The sequence below is a fragment of the Fusarium solani genome (assembly GCF_023522795.1).
Source record: "Fusarium solani strain SB1 chromosome Unknown bctg00000009, whole genome shotgun sequence".
NCBI lineage: Eukaryota > Fungi > Ascomycota > Sordariomycetes > Hypocreales > Nectriaceae > Fusarium > Fusarium solani.
The window spans coordinates 830,037-848,473 of record NW_027072144.1 but is presented as its reverse complement, the minus strand read 5'-3'; the positions used below and the strand labels follow the sequence as shown (position 1 = coordinate 848,473).

Here is an 18,437-nt window from a genome sequence, read left to right as displayed (position 1 = left end):
CAAAGGGGCAACTTTGGCTGACAGGAGAAGGGTACAGAGTCACTCTCAGTTGTCACATAAGCTATCTTAGAACAGGAGCCTGTTTAAAGAAAGATAAGTTTCACCGTCATTCTCCATGCATGGTGCTATTGGAAAGGCCTCGACGCTACTTCCACTAGACAAACACACATGATATGGAAAGCACGCCAAACGATCTTTTTTTGTGTAACCTCTTCCTTTTTCTTTGCCGGTGTCTTTAGCCTTATGGAGTACCCCTAGGACGGATGATTGCCAAAGCCCCCGCAGGAGATGCTCGTCGAAGACGGTAGCTCAGACGCTAACTCTCATTCTAGCCCAGAATGAAGGGGGGCCGATTTTCAGTTGGGGCTTCGGGCACGGACCCATCACGTCTTCACCCACGAAGCCCGGTCTTAACACTGGCCCACCCTGACAATGCGTCCCGCTACTTTGGGCAACGTTAAGCAGGAGGGGTTCTGATGGCTCCGCTTTGTCAATGTGGCTATATGTTGGTGGGAAAGATCCGTAGCCTCGTCCTGACCAAGGGCCGTCCTCACTTCCAGAGCTGTGGCCGCGGGTAGGAACCGGCCCGCCAATGTTGTGAGTGGGTTTTATTGTCCACATTGGATAATGCATAGAGGGTGAAGGACGAAGTTTTGCAGGGCTTTGAAAGGACCAGATGTGACAGACGTTGGCCCTTTGCAAGTCCAAAAACATGTTGCATTGAGGGGCTAAGCGACGGGGGCAACAAGGCCGCTGCAGGGGCAAGCGCAACATGTATCTTCCCTTTGCTCTGCGTCAGCACGAAATTCAGGGTCAACGCGCAAAAGTAGGCTCTGTGTCTTTGCGACAAGCGACGTGTCATATGTGAACGTGGTGATTAAACTTGCATGCATTTCCTACTTCACCGAGACTCTCTGGTTTGGTCCTCATCCGGAGTTCGATTTCGAAAGTGAGTGAGATGTAGACGAAGAGAAATATACGCCTTTATCACCGAATTAATCCCATTGCGTCTATCCTTTCGTCAGACGATTCAGTTCGCTCAGCTTATACACACACATATTGAGAACTTCTCCGCCGCTACCCCTAGCCTATACTATGAAAAAGTCCGTCTCATAGGCGCCACGGGGATGCCGAGGGGCGGTCTCGGACGCCTTTGTGAGACAGTCCCACGTCGCCGTTCGTCACGCCCTAACCGGACCGGCGCCTACCACATGTTGATACATCATACGCGCCATCCCTGCGAGGGATTAACTTGATCAACCGCCTGTAAAACCTTAGCCACCTATAAGGGTAGGTCCCTCACCCAGGGTTGCAAACAAATAAATCAAATCAAATCGAGCCTTCAATTTGATTTGATTTGGATACAAAAATGATCGATTTGATTTGATTTGATTTGATTTGGATCGATTTGGATCGATTTGATTATTTGGATAGCCCCACTTTTCTCCCACGCTGAGATGCATTGATCTACTTCTATGTCCGCCTGGAGTCGGTCTCTGAGCTCTAACCATCTGCCCTGCGAGACTGAATATTCGCTTTGGCTCGGAAGACGTCGCAATGAATTGAAAAGAGATCAATCGCCACTCGTGACAGACGTGGATATTTGACCATTTCCTGGAGTCTTCACCTTGCAATGGGTGGCATCAAAGCCAAAAACTATGGCAGTTAAATTGGGAGGTAGGGGCCCAGTTACCAAAATAGGCAGGATCTCGGCGCAAAAGTGGGGCTACCAGCCCGCCTGGCACGAGCGCTGATTGGACAATATGATATCCAAATGAATTCAAATATCCAAATAAATCGGATGTCCCGATTTGATTTGATTTGGATAAATTTTAGCTCGATTTGATTTGATTTAATTTGGATATATTTGATTTGATTTGAATAGATTTGGATTTGATTTATTTGTTTGCAACCCTGCCCTCACCCCGGAACATTGACCCAGCGGCAGGTAAATAGGGAAGGAAATCAAATTAGTATCCTGTAGGTCTCAGTCCTGCTGCCACCTGTTGGTTTCACATTGCTTTTGACATCCCTCATCCCCGCATCCCTAAAATAACCGGAGAGACCTCCGCGATGGCGCCTTGACATCTTTCCTTGCCCTGTTTGAATCCCGCATTAATTCTGCTCCCCCCGCAAAAGGGGCTACGCCTGCGAAAACAAGGCCGCTCACGCCAACTTTTCCACTAACGTCTGCACATATCGCTGGGACTCATGGGCGAGGTAGTTCTGCATGAGAGGGCAGTTGCACCCCCACTGCTGTAGAATTTGCATCTTGAGCTCATACACCTCGAGGGTTAAGTCGGCCACGCAAGTGGAAAGATCGCCTTAGATGCGCTCTAGGTCCTGCTTGCCAGACTCAAGTCTCGATATGGTTTCCCTCTTCTTGATCCGGCACTTGGTGGATGCGATTCGGTTCTGTTCTTGTATCCTTTTGGCCTAGTCGTTATACTGTTGGGCTAACGGATCGCCGTTGTGCTAGCACTTCTCTTGCGGCTAATAGTTGATTGTCTCGTGTTCTTCTTTGGCCGTGGATTAAGGTTTCCGTTACCTAACCAGGTTCGTCTAGCGGATTTGCGGGTCGAAAGATCGCTAGAGTCACAATTCCGCTCCGGACTCGGATTCTTTGCTGTTGAGGGCGGGTACCAGTAGCCCTGTGGAGGAGGCAATTCCTTGGCAACGATATGCCTAGAAAATGAAGCTGGATACGCGTACTCCGTAGTAGGAACAAGGGTATTCCGCCAATTGGTAGAGTCGGTCATGGGACTGATATAATTCCAACCGTCTGTCGACCCGGTACCATAGCCATAGGTAAACCCTTCGAGTAGAGGACTAGTCTGCGTGTATGGGGCCGTTTGCCGTGCTGCTCCCATCTCCTGATGTATCGAGCGGGGTTGACTGGTCCCACGGCCCCCATTGCTCCCATGGGAGAGGTTGGAAAATATTTGCTGTCCCAAAAGGTGAGTCGTCTTCCATGGGACCCAGAACACCTAGAGCCATGTCATCTATCAGATAGAGAGGGATCGAAAGGTATATCTCTTGCAAGAGGTTCAATCAATGGCCAAAGCATTGGAAAGAGTAGCTAAAGAACGGCTTTAACTATTGAAGTGTGTTAAATAGATCGGTGGCTATGATTCTGTACGAGTGATGGTGGATTTGAGTTGATGGATAATGGTGTAATGGAAGCTCGGAATCATCGGAGGTGAAAGATTATATACTGGTTCTTATGAGTCGTTGCAACCGAAACGACGCGTGCTCTAGAACATAGTTACGAAGCTAGGGGTGGGAGCAACCGGCAAGAGAGCTCATTTAGCTGCTCATACATACCAGGACTCAAAGAGTGGCAGGAAGGGTGAGGTTAAAGGATATCAAAGCGCTTGGGCAAGAAGAGGCCGTGGCTGAGTCACAAGCACTTTTAAACACCAGACTCACAGCAAGTTTAGAAAACCGTGGCTTGGCCTTAGAACCCAGGTTGCTCGACCTAGCGTCCTTTCTGAGGGCCATCGCCTGTCAAAGTCTGACTCGCCATTTGCCCAGAGGGATGGTGCCAGAGGAATGACGGCGTTGGAATGGCATCTCGATCATCCACACTGGCAAGAGACGGGTCAGGCCTGGTATCTGTGCGCTCGCTCGTGCAGACTGGAGCTGCATACACCGGTTTCTCACTAGTATAGGGAGGGGATAGTTTTGACCAGGGGATCGGAGACCCTGGCATGGGTACCAAGTCATAAATCTTGGAGATATTCCGAGGATGAAGAGCCAGCCCTATTGGACAGCCAAGTTCGAAGCATGCATGCAGACCGCGCAATTGGACAGTTGAAATGGAGTAGATGGAGGGTTGTTCTAGATGGTTTGGGATAGTCCAAGAGGGTTAATATGCACGCATAGTACTAGGATGAGGCGATGAGATGGGGCAAGAGGAAACAACCGCGATGATCAAAGTATACCCGGCTTGTTTGCTTACAAAATGTCAGGTATTTTTATGATCAATGTTTATCAGAGGGGCAGAATTGAATCCTGGATCTCATGGTTCGTCGGATCAAGTGCTGCCTCACACTGCTAATTACAATTGTGACCGAGGTTGCGACCGACGGCTTCCTCTTAACTGTTCTTAACTAGGCCTCTGGGCGATGGTAAACCTGAGCTTTTCGAGAAGTTAGTCCTTTTTATTGAGAAATGTGCAAGCAAAGCAGTACGGCCACAACGAGGGTATTGTATTTGGGCTGGGGTGGCCATAGGTTTTTGTTATGTTACTGTACCGACGGGCAACCCATTGCCATGGTCGAGGCCATTGCCGTGGCGGCCGAACTAGCCCAGAGCCAGGGCGAGAGCCTCACCTCAGATCAGTGCAAGAGTTTGAGGAAGTTTGACGATAAGTGCTTGGTATTTTTGGTTTCCTTCCTGGACCACAAGCTATATGGAAATATTTATGATAGCATCGTGGTTGGCTTTCTTGCGGCAATGAGGATCCGTCCATCTACCATGCAGTACCCACCTGCCGTACAGCCAAAAATTTTCTCCCCATACAAAATGCAATTTTTAACCTCATGGGGAAAATTCACCAAAAATAGTAAAAATAAATTGTTTCTATATTTCAGATGAGAATCGAGTGGATTTTAATATTTTCTTGTCTTTTAACTTCACGGCCTGCGCGGGTGTGTATGATAGGTAACTCTTTCGCCTCCGAATTTGAACTTTCATCATCCTCCATCCCTCCCACCTCGATCACAGCTTCAACAGCCTCTGCCTCTTCAACTGCTTGGTTTAGCTCGGAAATAGTTTCATTAGCCACTGGAGCCTCGGCTATTGTCATGAACTTCTTGTTGGGATTGGGTATGGCTTTCCTCTTCTTGCCTCTACACAGCCGGCCGACTTCCTCCTCCAGACTGGTGATTCTTGCGCTGCGGGAAGCTATCTTTGACTCCTGGGCCCTAAACCCATTTGGTATCACAGAATACCGTCTTTTATTTGAAGGGGTCTTGTTCTTTCCTAGATCTCTGATATGACGGCTGGTCTTTGCCATATTATCAGAGTCGAGTTGCCCGTCTCTGAGACCCTCTGATGCAGGCGTAGTTTCTTTCTTGTCTGATTGAATCTCCGGATGCATGAGTGCTTTCCGTCGTGAAATTGGCCAATTTCCAGTTACCCCCCAGCCTGAAAGGATGTTTTTCTTAGTCATACCCACTTCCCTAGCTTTGGCATAAGCCTTGATGAACTTGACCTTAGCCACCGGTGCAGAATCAGTTAGACTTGACAAATTTTAGAGTTCTTTACGATATGCAGACAGGGAGGCATTAAAAACGCCGTTATCGAGCGGCTGTAGGCCATGGGAGCAATGAGACAGCAGGTAATAACAATATACGTTGTTCAAAAAACACGTAGCCATCCACTCATCATGGATTTTGAACCGGCGACGTTCATGATTTAAGCTAGCTAGATATCCATAGACACGTTGCTTCCATGGCTACCTAATATGATAAGCCTGGCATCAGACTCGTCTTCTGGCTGTGTTTGAGGCAGATAGGCCTCCTTGAGCCACTCGACAGCGATATTACTGTCCAGCCCTTCTCAGTGACATAATACCAGTCAGCTATCTTCTTGAACTTATTGATAAAGCACTGTTTCTGAAGATCTTTTCCTTTGAAAATAATTCCTGGTTTTAGAAGGCGGCCATCTGCAGTCACGGCTTCGATAAAGCTAGTCTAAGCGCGTGACTGAGAGCCTTTGAGGAAGGCCTTCCTCTTGGGATCGCTACTTCCGATAACCAAGGAATCTAGGCCAAGATTGGGAATGAATTAGTGAGTTTTACGACAAAAATGATAAATACTCACCAAATCCAGCCATAATACCGCCCTCATCAACATTAACAGTGTTCTCAGGCTTGATCCAGCCATACTCGCTCTCCCGGATATCAAAGTACTTGACGGCCATTAGGGTAAAAGAATTGAATCTCGCAGCTTCCTGAGACTTGGATAGTTGCTGGGCAGGCTAGTTGACCTCGGACTTTGATGGTAGGCCTCTTAATCAATCAGAGAAAGTGGTCGGAGGTATGCCATGCTTCTGGGCGGCCTGGTTCTGCGAGAGGCCATTATCTGTGACATCCAATATGGCTTCAATAATATCATTCTCTGTATAAGACGTCTGAGGCATTTTCGATGCGATTAGGGAAGGCTAGCGTAGATAGAAATTCGACGAAGCTTTGGGGAGGTTGGGTGATGAGGGAGGCATTTTGAGACAATTTACATGTGTCATGCGACCATACCGCTTATGCGATCAAAAAAACAAGGTAGGAATATCAAACGCAATAAAAGTCTTAATAAAATAGACATTATTCAATGGCAGTAGCTTCAATTTTGGCCAAGCACCGTGCAAGTGAAAGTGAACATTTTGTATAGGGAATTTTTATTTTTGCTGTACGGTAGGTGGGTAAGGACGACGGGTGGGTTACTGCGTGGTATTGAAGCCATGACACAAAGCCTCAGCTCATTTGGAGGGCTATCTTTACCAACGGCGTCAACAAGCCCTCCCTAAACTTCATATTGGACCATCTGCCCGAATTGGGCCAGTGGTTATACGACCTCGTCAAACCTGGGAGCGTCTTGGGTAGATTTCCGAACACTGACGGTGCGACCAAAACCCCAGATGCTGAGTGCCCAGGCATGGACAATCCATACAATGGACTCGCCTTACAGCTACCGGAGAACAGAAACGCTGTGGTTTGCCAAGCACAGAGAGTAGCTTTGATTATTGTTGTCATTCTGAAGATGGGCAGAGGCAAAATGCTAAACAGGCTCGACGACGTTTAACTAAACGCCAGTCTACGCAGCGACTTTGATGTAAATGCCAACCCTCCATCACCAACGTATATTTCAGCGCTTCACGGAGGGCCGCCGTCTTCATCAAATGGGAAATGGTTCTTCATCAATGGCATTGCAAACGAGTTCTGTTGGTTTCAACGGTCGTGCGACAAGGTCCGTGACACCTTCAACAGAGAAGTCACAGGAGTATACAACAGAAGCGACGGAATCCTCTGGAACTTTATCGAGTGTTGCGGCGAACGCAGGGCCGCTGAGCCAAATACTCTTATCGAAAGCACACAGAGTTGCGAGGCTGCCCAGAAGGCCCTCGAGCAAGAGCTTAGGGGGTGCTCTATGGCCCGCCGCTGGAAAGGTCCCCGGTAAAATCGTCATGATGGCGCACTCTCAGGCTTGCCTGGTCTTGCGCCTAGCGCTACAGACGCTGGTAACAAAGATTCCGAAAGGCTCCCCTCAGAGACGAATCATTAAGGAAAGGCTAAGAATATTCACCTTTGGGAACCCAAGTATCGACTGGAAGGTGAAAAATGGGACAGAACACCCTTTGAGCAAATACGTCTACACTACAGAGAATTTTGCGAACGAGACCGACTTTGTGGCCATGCTAGGCGTTGTGATGCACCGCGACGACTAGGGCTCGGGTTATGACCCAAACTTGGTTTTCTATAGCAAGGCGGGAAAGGCGCATCTATTCGGTATATATTATTCTCTCGGGGTTAATGTTTATTACGGTGGGGAGAATTCATAGTTATTGAAAGCCGCGAATGGAATAGAGATAGCTTGAGCGATATAGCCTGGTATGTCATCTGCGAATGCGGCTCACTCCCACGGCTTTACACTTTTACCCTCGTCGTAGCTGCCACCAGCGGGTCTCCACATCTGCCAGAAGATCATGGGTTGCAACTCCTCGTCAATCTTCCTCCACGCCTCGCCAGGGGCCGTCTTTGTCGGTTGCAGTCGGTTAATGTTGACAATAGTGAATCCGTGCTTCTTGTAGACAGGTACACCATACTCGGTGGCATCCAGCCACATCTCAACGCCCATCTCGTCAGCTTTCTGCTTACCCCAGTCCATTATCAAGTCTGCCACGCCCTGACGCTGGAAGGCTAGGTGTGTATAGATGATATTAAGGTCTTGCACCATCAGCAAACTTTCCAAATTACTAAGTAGCGACCAATTGAAGTTTGATGACAAAGAGGATCGAAAGGAATATTTGGGCCTTGACTTACAAAGTTGCGGTCTTGCCCCGATCTTGCGTTTTGGTGCGTCGAACTGCTCCAAACACTTGCTAACATATTCCCGCGTCTCTCCTTCCGGGTACCAATAGGCTTCAGAATAGCCATCGTGCTTTTCGAAAGGGTTGGTTGGACAGATCTTCCATAGACAAGCGCCAACAATCTTGCCGTTGTCATCAATGACCTTCCCCCAGTAGCTCGTTGGATCCGAATTGTACCAGTCTAGCTGGCGAGCTGTACATTCCTTAAGTGACTCTGCTCGGGCAGTAGGGCCGTCGCCATGAACTGGACAGAAGAGGCGGGAGAAACTTTGAAAGGGATTCTCATATGCGGCCCATTGGCACTCGATGACTTCTTCAAAGTCAGTGGCGGTGTCCACCTCGAGCAACTTGAAAGGCATGATGCTGATCTTGTGGGTTGAGACAGGAGCTTGTTGATGCGCAGAATCGCATACGAAGATGGGTTCATTTGAGTTCAGACAGGGCCAAAGTCAATGCATGCCGAGACTCCGAAAGATCGACTGATTACCTCTCAAGCCTCAAAAGTTTCTACCATTTTTTCTCACGGTGCTAGTTCTACAAATGGATTGAGAGGATGCTGTGCCACGCCTGACGGGAATTACCGCCATGCAGTTTCTCCTGCGTCCAAGCACACGGCAGGACGGTGGTTGTGCCTTTTGAACGGAGTATAACCAACGGGAACTGTGTTCTCTGACATCTAACCTTGAACTAAGGTGAGTGAGTTCCTGAGCCAAACTTGAGGGCCGGGGGTTTAGGACCAATCATGAAGGTTACATGGTGTGCGGGCCCTCCCGGATAGTTCTCCGCGGACCGATTGATCGACAGCCGCGAAGGCACGCACGGGGCAATTTGGTGATATCATACCTCATATCTCACATCCTGATCGAATGGAGTGTCAATGCACATGTCACAAGGCTATGAACCCCTTGAAATGTGGGCTCTTCTCACTGTGCCTGAACTCAGTCTTGGTGAAGCTTGCCTGTTTTCGGCCAAGCTTGCAGATTGGTGGCGAAGTATCTCCTCCGCACACTTTCTATGTCAAGATACCTTGATTCGAACTGGAAGCTTGGACACCCGTCAACATTACACACTTATGAACTGGTCCTGAGTAATTGAAAGACCAGAAAGTCACGGGCAGGTTTTTCAATTCACCACGGTGCATCATGGAACCACTTAGCTACGTCCTTTCTAGGAGGCTGTTCCAGACCTCGGCCGGGTGCCGACCGTGTTCCGTCATTGGTGGCCCGTCGACGGCGGACCGTGCCCCTGTTAGTGTTTTAGGCCCGGGGAGGAGCAAGTGATTGAATCCAGCCAAGTCTCGTTTGCGCCCACAAGGCTCAGTCCAGACACTATCGACAAACTGTGCCAAGCCAAGTAAGTGAAGGCGATTCTGGCAATCTCAACTGCTATCTAGGTCAACAATGCCGCCCTGCCCTCTTCCCGCGCCGCTCCCAAGAAGCGGCTCTGGGATTTTTCACACAATCAACGTTCCCCAATCTCGGGTGTTGAGGCGCTTGACTTTCTTCCTCACCTTTCCTGCGGGCAGCTATCGTTTCTATTTGTTCTCCCCAACCGTCGTGCTTTTCCTTAATCGTTGTGGTTCCCCTCTCCTTTTCGCTCGATTCTTCCGTTACTCCCACCATTGTAACCGTGACAACCGCTGCTTCGCCCGATATGAATCCTACGCAAAAGGTCATCACCGACACCAACAAGTCTCCGCTAGTCCAGGTCTTAACCTTGATGTTCCTTGTCATCGCTCTTCTCGCATGATCTGTCCGCACGGGAACCAAGATCCGCATGATCAAAACCCTGAGGGCCGATGATATCCTCACCATTGTCGCAAGTGTGAGTAGAGAGTCCTGTCAGCGCGATTCACCTAGCAAAACATCCAACTGCTGTGTGCTCACGCCCGTACCCGCAGGTCCTTGCAATCGGTCAGTCCATCGCTGTGTTCGTAGGATGTGAAAATGGACTAGGGCGGCATTTCAACACGTTGAACTCCCGCGAAATCGACACATTCTTCAAGGTAGATGCGTTGACCGCAACCCGCAGAGTCATGGCCAGGAGCACTGATCGAGTATTGCGACTGTAGAGCCAATACGCGGCCAACATCATGTTCATCACCTCCCTTTTCTGTTGCAAGCTATCAGGCATCGTCGGTCTCCGGATTATGAGCCGGAAAGGCCAGAAATGGATCATTTTTGGCTGTGAGGCTGTCGTCGGCGGGTGGGGATTCACTGCGCTCGTTGTCAACCTCTTCCAGTGCCGACTACCTACGCCGTGGAGGTACGCTGACGACACAGACTGCATCGACCGAACTGCTTTCTGGACTTACTATTCCATCACAAATATTGCCTCGGACATTGCTATTGTTGCCATCATGTGCGAAAGCGTTCTGAAAATCCAAACATCATGGTCCAAGAAGGCTTTGGTGATGGGTGTTTTTGGCAGCCGTATCCTGTACGTTTTAATCCCGCAATTGAGATAGTTCTATCTAGATTTCGTGCAACAGAAAACACTAACAAAGACGGAAAAGTGTTACACCCGCAATTGCGGTTCAAATCTATTACTCCAACAAGGCTTTTGGTGCCACCGATTTCACTTTCTCGATCTGGAAAGCCACTATTGCTTTACAGCTAGTCCAGTGTCTCTCCATACTCATCGTTTGCATTCCCAGCTTCAAGCCCTTTCTCGACAGCGTGGAATCCGGCCAGATCCGTATGGATGACCTTCGGCGACAGGGCAAGACTAGCACCAACGGCTACCCGAGTGGGAGGCCGGGGTACAGTGGAAACAAGTCAAGCCGGAGCACCCCTCTAGGCACTGGGTCACGGCCGTTCAGGTTGATCGAGGAGCCTGTCACGATTGAACCACAGCATAGCCAAGTATTCGAGTTGGCTGACTTCTCTAAGCCAAACTCACGAGGGGCTGTAAAAACGACGACGGAGCAGCAGGGTGCTGCTTCGGAGGGGCAAAGCCGCCGCACTAGCCACTCAAGTCAGTCTATCCTCGTCCTCCAGACATGGCAAGTGGAAGTGCGGAGCATGCACGAAAGAGCCCTTGGGGAAGATTGAAGAGAATTTCTCTTTCCCCGCTAAAGGAGGCACAGCGCTTTGGATCTCACGCACAGGGAAACATTGTATACCAACGTCGTGAATGGAAATCGATCAAGGGGTCGGACAGCTTGAATCCCCAATCTTGTCAAGAGCGAAATCATCCGGGAAGCTGAGGGCGTGAAGAGGCATCAAGATGATGCGCCACTCTGCAGGGGGCCAAAGCGAGGACCCAACATGTAGATGAGCCATGGCAGGGGTAATTCAATTCATAGGGGAACAGGTTTTGTACATGTTTGCCGCATGTTAGCCACGGGAGTGGTTCGGGATGGCAGCCATTTAAGAGAATGCTTGCATACATCATAGCACGGACATGACAGGGGCAGGGTGAAAACGGAGGAGGTGCCAATTTGGCAACGTGGCTGGATAGGAAAGGGCAGATTGGGTATTAGATCGGACAAGGGGTCGCTTTGACCTGGAATGGAGCATGAAGGATGTCAACTTTCCATGTGGCGTCTTCCCAAGGCGCCTCATAATGCCGTATGCAGTCGCCGTTCAATTGCTTGATGATCTCTCCGGTGCCCGAGGCAACCGTCTCCTTGAGTCAGGGTTGGAAGTATTGCTAGACAGCTGAGAGACGTAAAAAAAGCAATGGTAGCCTGGCTGTCAGCAAATATGAACCCTGGACGTTGCAGCACTGACCCTCTTCACCTGCTACATCAAGGCGCCGTCCTCGGTAGACTAATTGTCAGACAATTGGCTCCACAGGGATCTTTGATGGCACCAGTCAATTTATGAGAATTATCTGAAGAACAAAGGAAAATTGAACAGCCATGTGTTTAGGCACAGCTATTTAAGCTCATATCGTTAGGATTAGAATCCTTAATGCGATAAGCTGGATGTGAAAACGGATACACGACCCCAAAGTACGGTCCGCGTTTCATATCCGGTCGCACGAACCTAGTGGTACCTAATATGCGACACTGGGCATCGACCTTGGCCGGATCCCGCAGGCGATCCAGGTCAATACTGGATGAGCAATTCGTACGACTGGCTCAACCACCCGTGATCTCCTGATCCAACGACTTAGACGAGCAGATGAACTCCTCACCGCGCGCGTACGACCACTGCTCATCCAACAACGCTTCGACAGCGACCAAGCAACACCGCTACAAACAGCATCGAAAGAGGAATCAGCAACGGCTTCCCATCAATGGCTAAGTACGGTGCCACAACATACCTTGACTGTATACCCAGACGGTTCCCTGTCGAAAGACGGAACCGCCAGCTATGAGTTCACCATCCGGCAGGGCGACCGGTCAGTTCTAGACGGCTCCGATCGCCTAGGGTCCGCCGAGGTCTTCGACGCAGAAGCGACAGGGGCTCTCAGAGGTCTGCAAGCCGCGCTGAGCCACCCTGATTCGGCGACACAAGGCATCGTTGTCTGCCTCGGCAACCTCGCTGCCACCACCCGCCGGCGTGCCAAGTTGAACGATGGATTGAAGCCAAGCAGCGGTGGATTTGACAGCCAAAAGTGTAGTACCACGACACGAGATGAGGCAGTTAACAAAAGAGTAACAGACGAAGACTGATGGTCCAGTCGCGTTTTCATTAATAGAATAGAAGCATTAAAAACCCTCCCAAGTTGTGAAATATCGCCTAGAAAATTCACCGTAAAACACGCGTACTTTGCTTCAATGCCTTCAATCAACGAGCCGCGGGAATACCGTTTCCAGCCTCGAGGGTATCGTTAGAGTTGGTCGAGCATCGCCGGTCCTTAACAAACTTGGGCCACGTGTTGGTCAGGACGAGGTATTTGATGCTTCCTTCAGCATCGTCAAAGATGGTGGCGTTGAAGCCCTCGGGGATATCCCCCCAGTAGAGAGCCTTGTCGCTGATGGACCCCGAGCAGTTGTTGATCGACTCAGTCTGCATGATGCCCGTCTCAGAGCCGTGAGCCGACGCCGCAGACCACTTGGTCTTTGTCAAGGTCATCTGGAACGAGTCGAAGGGCGTGGCAGGGTCGATCTGGCGCTCCTCGCCGTAAAGGATACGGGCCGAGCTCTCGAAGACAACTTCCAACTTTCGGAGGTCTTGCGAGGACAGATTGATCTGGAACTCGGCGTCGCGGGAGCTGGCGAAGTTGGTGTAGATGCGGAGGGCGCTGTTGAATCGTTCGCGGACGAGCTCTTGGACACAGGCGTCCTTGATCTTCTCGGGGTCGCGGACGCCAGCGGGCAGCGAGGACTTCCACTCGGCGACGGCTCTTAAGAAGGCGATGTTCTCACCAGAGAAATCTCGGAGGGCGGAAAATTGCTGTAGTGGCTCTGGGTCTCGCTTAAGGACGTACTCCAGGGCCTCCATAGTAAGAATACTCTCGCCGGAGCCACTGCTCTTGCTGTCCTTGGACCAGGAAGTCAAGGCGGAGCCGGCAACCGTGGTTGATCCAGTGACCATTGACCTGGCGCCCCTATCGACAACTCTCTTATTGAGCTGCCATTGGGCGATAGAGTCAAGGGTCTCCTGTCGCAGGGTCTGGTGCTGGATAACCTCATAGCAAGGAAAGAAGACGGTAAATATCTCAAGCAATATGATTGAGAGGGCAATCCTTAGCAAACGGTTAGTCAGAGTTCAATGCCTGACGGAAGTATCATAAAATGTGCCTACCATTGGGGAGGAACCCAGACGTGGTTGACGGGAGCCATACCAGGAACATACAAAGCAATCAGCCACATAGGGGTAGCATGAAGACTATGTCTAGGTCAGCTTGGAGTCGAGCATAGCCTCAAGGGAGACTGGCCTGGAAATGCAGCAAGCTACGGTTTGAGTCCTCCATCCCTGGGTATCGTTGATATCACGAGACTTCCATAGAATGTAGGGGGCAATGATCCATGCCCAGAAGAACTGCCAGAAGACGGACGGCCACCTGGGTACGGGTCAGTATTTGGATGGCTCTCGGGGAGATATTAGGCGTACCATTCCCAGCCGCGGCCCATCTGAGACTTTTGGTAGTCCTCAGTGCCGGTGACTTCAGTGCCGGGGATGCCAAAGGAAGGGTGGAACTTTCGCGAGATAAGAAACATAAAGATTGTAAGAAAAAGCTGTGTAAGTTAGCCATGCATCTAGTCCAGTGATGCAGCATGAAGTCGTACCTGGAAGGCCATGCCCAGACCGACAAGGATAAGGATCTTCTTGGTGTAATTGAAGGTTTGGATGCGACCCTTCAGGCCGGACTTGGCTCGGCGGGGCTTCTCGTGTGAGCTTGCGGCGAAGAGCTCTTTCTGGGTCTTGGCTATATGGAGGAATCGGCTGTTAGAAGCGTGAAACAGAGCAATGCCGAAGGGTAGATAGGTGCTCATGACCCAGTATTCGACCTGGGGTGTGACTAGAGGGAACCAGACGTAAGCGGTTTGGACAGCACCCCAGTAGAGGTGGAGGAGGATGATGGCAGTAAAGGACAGCGGCAGGCCTCGAATCCTTAACAAGGGCATATTGCGACGACGCCATAGAAAGTACATCCCGCCAGCGAGCATGAAGGTCCAGGCGAAGGTGAAGACCATCCAGAAGATGCCGAGGGCATCAAGCCGCGGCTCGGCTTTTGCGGTGTCCTTGGAACCCGACTCCGCCATTATTCGATGTTTACTTAGAGAAATGTGGGAATCAGAGCTGTACGGATTGATGGGAGGGCCGGCGGGGAGGTAGGGAAGTAACGAATGTGGTTGCAAAGGGATGTATAGCCTCCGCAACCTCTGTAGGGGAGAAGGGCAGGTGACAGCGTATTATGTATTGTTAATTGATGGAATGTAAGCCACCCCCTGGTTCCAGCAGAGAGAGCAAAAAAGCCTAGCACGAGAAGCAAAAGGCACCAAGAGAGAAGATAGAAATGGCGCGGCCTATCTCCTCAGCTGCCTCCGCGGCGGTCACGACAGGGTAGTCGGTCCAATCAGAGCACTTTTTAGTGACGATACCTTGGTTTCCCACTGTCTTCCACCCCAGGAAAGAGTCGACCGGTTACAAAGTAATAACAGCACGCTCCCTGAAGCCTCCTGCGGTAGGCGCTAGCTGTTAGAGGCATAACACTGGGGCGGGATGCGGACTGGATAGCCCCGACCATATTCCGGTACTTGGCAACTGGTCGGGAGTCCGATCACTGGGGCTAGAGCCTTTCCTACAGTGGGATGCAAAGAGTATGAAACTTGTATCTTGTACTGGCTCGCTAATTTAGCGGAATTATCCCCTGCCAATATGGGCCGCTCCAATCAAAAGAGCAGTATAAATAAATTAACTGCCCGGTTAGGCCTAGATAACCTAGGCCGGTACAAGATACAAGTTCCATATTCTTTGCATCCCACTGTACTAGTGGTAAAGGGCGACAACCAATGTGCACGGTGGCCCTGGGCTTCGGAAGGAGAAAGGTTGTGCCAAGCTCTGAAAAGCCGCGGCGAGTGTTCGGCGCGTCGAGATTTTTTCTTTTTGCAGCCCTCAACTGGCGCTCGGTACATCGCGCCACCAAGTCGACAATGCGCTCAGGGCCAGTATTGGCGCCGCCATGACGAAGCTGTGACCTGATTTTCCTCCCTGGCGCTGCATGATTGCCATCGACAAGGGCGTCAAGAATCTCGTCGAGGCATAGGAGCCGCCCTTGACACGCGAGAGTAAAAAGTTCCTTTCTCCCTTGTTCTTTATGCGGCGTGACCGTTTCATGTCTTGTCTTGAGCTATCACAATCAAGTCCTGTTTCGAAGTCCTGTTTCGAATGTCTACTGTCTATTGGGCTAGCGATGTCCTGTCTTCGAATAGGCAGGCCCCGGTTCATCTGGGCGAGAATTTTTTGTCTACTGTCCAGACCTGCGGGACGATGCGATGGACCCATCTCATTTATCCCTTCTGTCGAGGCCTACAGGGAGGAGAGCAGAAAAAAAGTGTTGGGATCTCTTTGATCACGTCGGCGTTGTGTTGCATTTCAGTAAACCCCACCCCTGCTGACAGACGAGATATCGTCAATACTGGACTCTTTCTCTATCAGTACACTTTTGTTGATTGTTTGTCGTGGACCACAACAAGCACCCATGCCACTGTTCACCCGAGGGGCCTATCACCACACGATTGCACTGTCGGAGCCACTTCGCTCTGGACCCGTTGGAGCACGGGCTTCTTTTGCGTGTCGTCGATGCCCTTCAAGCAGGCACAGACAATGGCTTCCATGAGGTGTGGCTTGTGAATGTGATTAGCAAACGTCTTCTGATCTGTTGGGAGTCGTGTCGGGGTATCTGAGGCGTGTTTAGCGCTTGTGAGGCATCGTCGGGTATCCGGACCGAAGGCGACAACAACCTTGTCGGGACGGCTTTAAGTTAGACATTTAGTAGTCAGCAGATCTTGATGTGCCAAATAAGGCCACTACCTTTTCGTCTCATCCTCCCCGCCGGGTATTTTCTCAGCGGAATGTCAACACGCCAAGGCCCAAGACCGGCCGGCGTCTAGACGAGGGTGGGCTAATCGCCTGATACTGTCGTCATTGCCTCGTAGCAAACGCTTCCAGACCGTTCTGCCCGTGTCAAAGCTACCGGCTGGCTTAAATGTAGTGTGAAGCTCTGATGGCTTTGGCGTCTGCATTGGCCTTCTATCAAGGCGTCCATACAACGGTTTCGATTCCAACTCGTGAGAACGGACCGCGACAGGGGCCGGCGGGGACGCGGAAGCAGGCGGCCCGTGCTTCGCCAGGTCGCATTGGGGCGATCAATAGTACTCCGTACCCGTCCTTCTAGGACATGGACAGGTCCATCCAAAACTACATTTGGTATAGCGCCTCCGCTCTCTGTCTTCCCGAATGGCACTGAGATTAGCTCTGTAGTCCTGATACGTCGTCTAGCTATGTTCGTCTACTCAGCCTAGCATCGATCATAAAGTTCCAAACAGTTAAGCTCCAGCCCAGCTAAGCTGGTGCAAAAGCGAGGACCATAAGTATTGATATGCAAAAATAACGTGCTTTTATTTCCGTGACTGAACGATGTGTCTGGGTGTTTTCGGAGGAGCACCGTTCTCATCCATCCCATTGCCGCCATGTCTGGGCGGTGGCGCTTCGTTTAAGCCGCTTAAACATACCGGAAGGTTGCAGGGTGAAGAGCGCCACAGGCAGGATTCAGGTGAGCGTTACGGAGGACGATTTCAAAAGTCTTGTCCTGGCCGCCAAGCCACATAAATGCATCAGCCAATCAGAGGAGGTTTTCTAAGCCCAGTTACATCGGTACTTATGACCCTCTTTCTTTGCTTTTGGAGCCCCTATCTTCCAAGAATGCGGTCCGCTAGGCTTCACCAGATTTTCCCCTGGGCTTCAATAATCGCCCTATAGCTTCAGGGAGTGAATAACTGCAGAGATTTATATCAAAGTACCTCAGGTACCGACAGGGATGAGCGGCCTTGGCGCTAATAGCTCCAGGACAAAACTTTTGAAATCGACCTCCGTACCACCGGCCCGTCTGGCAATGCCAAACGAACGCGGTCGATAAATTCGGCAGATAGTTCGAGAACGTACCAAGTTCGAGAAGATTCACTCCAGGCCCGGCCGTCATATGGAGGTATCATGGTGTTTGAAGAAATCACGGTCGACATTGAAGAAGGAAAGCTGAGAAAAGGGCACAACCCAGGATCTGGAGGCCCAGAGCAGTTTGCGATCGGACCGACCAACTCGAAGTCATCATTAGCAGCAGGGATTGAGTTCCGGTCGATGGGCCACTTTGGAACCAACGTTCAGGTGAGCTCACAGATGTTCAGCGACATTGGGACGCGTAAGAGTTCAGCGAATCTTGCCTCTTCGTTTGTGGATATTCTGTTCACCGAGACTGTTGAGCGGCGCTAGAAAAGGACAGCGGAAGAGGCGAGCGGTTGGCGCTGTAGGTGCACGAACATTCTGTATCATCTAGATAGATGGATAAGAGCCATAGCAAATTTCTCGGTTCTTCTAGCTAAATGAGTGACTAAAGCCGGCCTCCGATCTGCTGGTGGCTAGGATGCGGATAATAATCTCTGGACATCTCCCCTCGCGAAACAAGGAGTATATGCTCCTGGAGCTAGATATGATGGTACAGTGAATAGGCCCTTTGAAACCTTAGACATCGTGAAGTCCAGCTGGATAGTTGCCGAGATCCTTTTCGTTGACCTTGACTGCTACACCTGCACAAGCCCTGGCCATGCCGCCGGCCTCTAAGGTCTGTCAACTTCCTCGGCATCACAAGGTGTAAGTTACTAACCTCTATATACTTGGGGCAATATCTTATTCGAATGAAAATATTGGCGTTGCTGTCATCTTTGGGACAAAGAT

At 50.5% G+C, this 18,437-nt stretch overlaps 5 protein-coding genes across 5 annotated transcripts; 3 read left to right on the top strand and 2 right to left on the bottom strand.

The window, feature by feature from the left end:
* Positions 1 to 6,921: 6,921 nt before the first annotated feature.
* Positions 6,922 to 7,446, top strand: MRS44_013327 (uncharacterized protein; the record flags this gene model as incomplete). Its single annotated transcript, XM_065616803.1, has 1 exon — positions 6,922 to 7,446. The coding sequence occupies one exon, from the start codon at positions 6,922 to 6,924 to the stop codon at positions 7,444 to 7,446; it is 525 nt and encodes a 174-aa protein (XP_065472875.1).
* A 185-nt stretch (positions 7,447 to 7,631) lies between these two features.
* Positions 7,632 to 8,447, bottom strand: MRS44_013326 (uncharacterized protein; the record flags this gene model as incomplete). Its single annotated transcript, XM_065616802.1, has 2 exons — positions 7,632 to 7,918; positions 8,042 to 8,447. 2 exons carry the CDS (start codon positions 8,445 to 8,447, stop codon positions 7,632 to 7,634), a joined length of 693 nt encoding a protein of 230 aa, XP_065472874.1.
* A 1,733-nt stretch (positions 8,448 to 10,180) lies between these two features.
* Positions 10,181 to 11,141, top strand: MRS44_013325 (uncharacterized protein; the record flags this gene model as incomplete). Its single annotated transcript, XM_065616801.1, has 2 exons — positions 10,181 to 10,527; positions 10,595 to 11,141. The coding sequence occupies 2 exons, from the start codon at positions 10,181 to 10,183 to the stop codon at positions 11,139 to 11,141; spliced, it is 894 nt and encodes a 297-aa protein (XP_065472873.1).
* Positions 11,142 to 12,095: 954 nt separating this feature from the next.
* MRS44_013324 (uncharacterized protein) lies at positions 12,096 to 12,712 on the top strand (the record flags this gene model as incomplete). Its single annotated transcript, XM_065616800.1, has 2 exons — positions 12,096 to 12,142; positions 12,211 to 12,712. The coding sequence occupies 2 exons, from the start codon at positions 12,096 to 12,098 to the stop codon at positions 12,710 to 12,712; spliced, it is 549 nt and encodes a 182-aa protein (XP_065472872.1).
* A 115-nt stretch (positions 12,713 to 12,827) lies between these two features.
* On the bottom strand, positions 12,828 to 14,749 carry MRS44_013323 (uncharacterized protein; the record flags this gene model as incomplete). The annotated part of the gene is made up of 5 exons (XM_046282448.2): positions 12,828 to 13,728; positions 13,788 to 13,871; positions 13,984 to 14,046; positions 14,097 to 14,221; positions 14,273 to 14,749. The coding sequence occupies 5 exons, from the start codon at positions 14,747 to 14,749 to the stop codon at positions 12,828 to 12,830; spliced, it is 1,650 nt and encodes a 549-aa protein (XP_046127009.2).
* Positions 14,750 to 18,437: the final 3,688 nt, after the last annotated feature.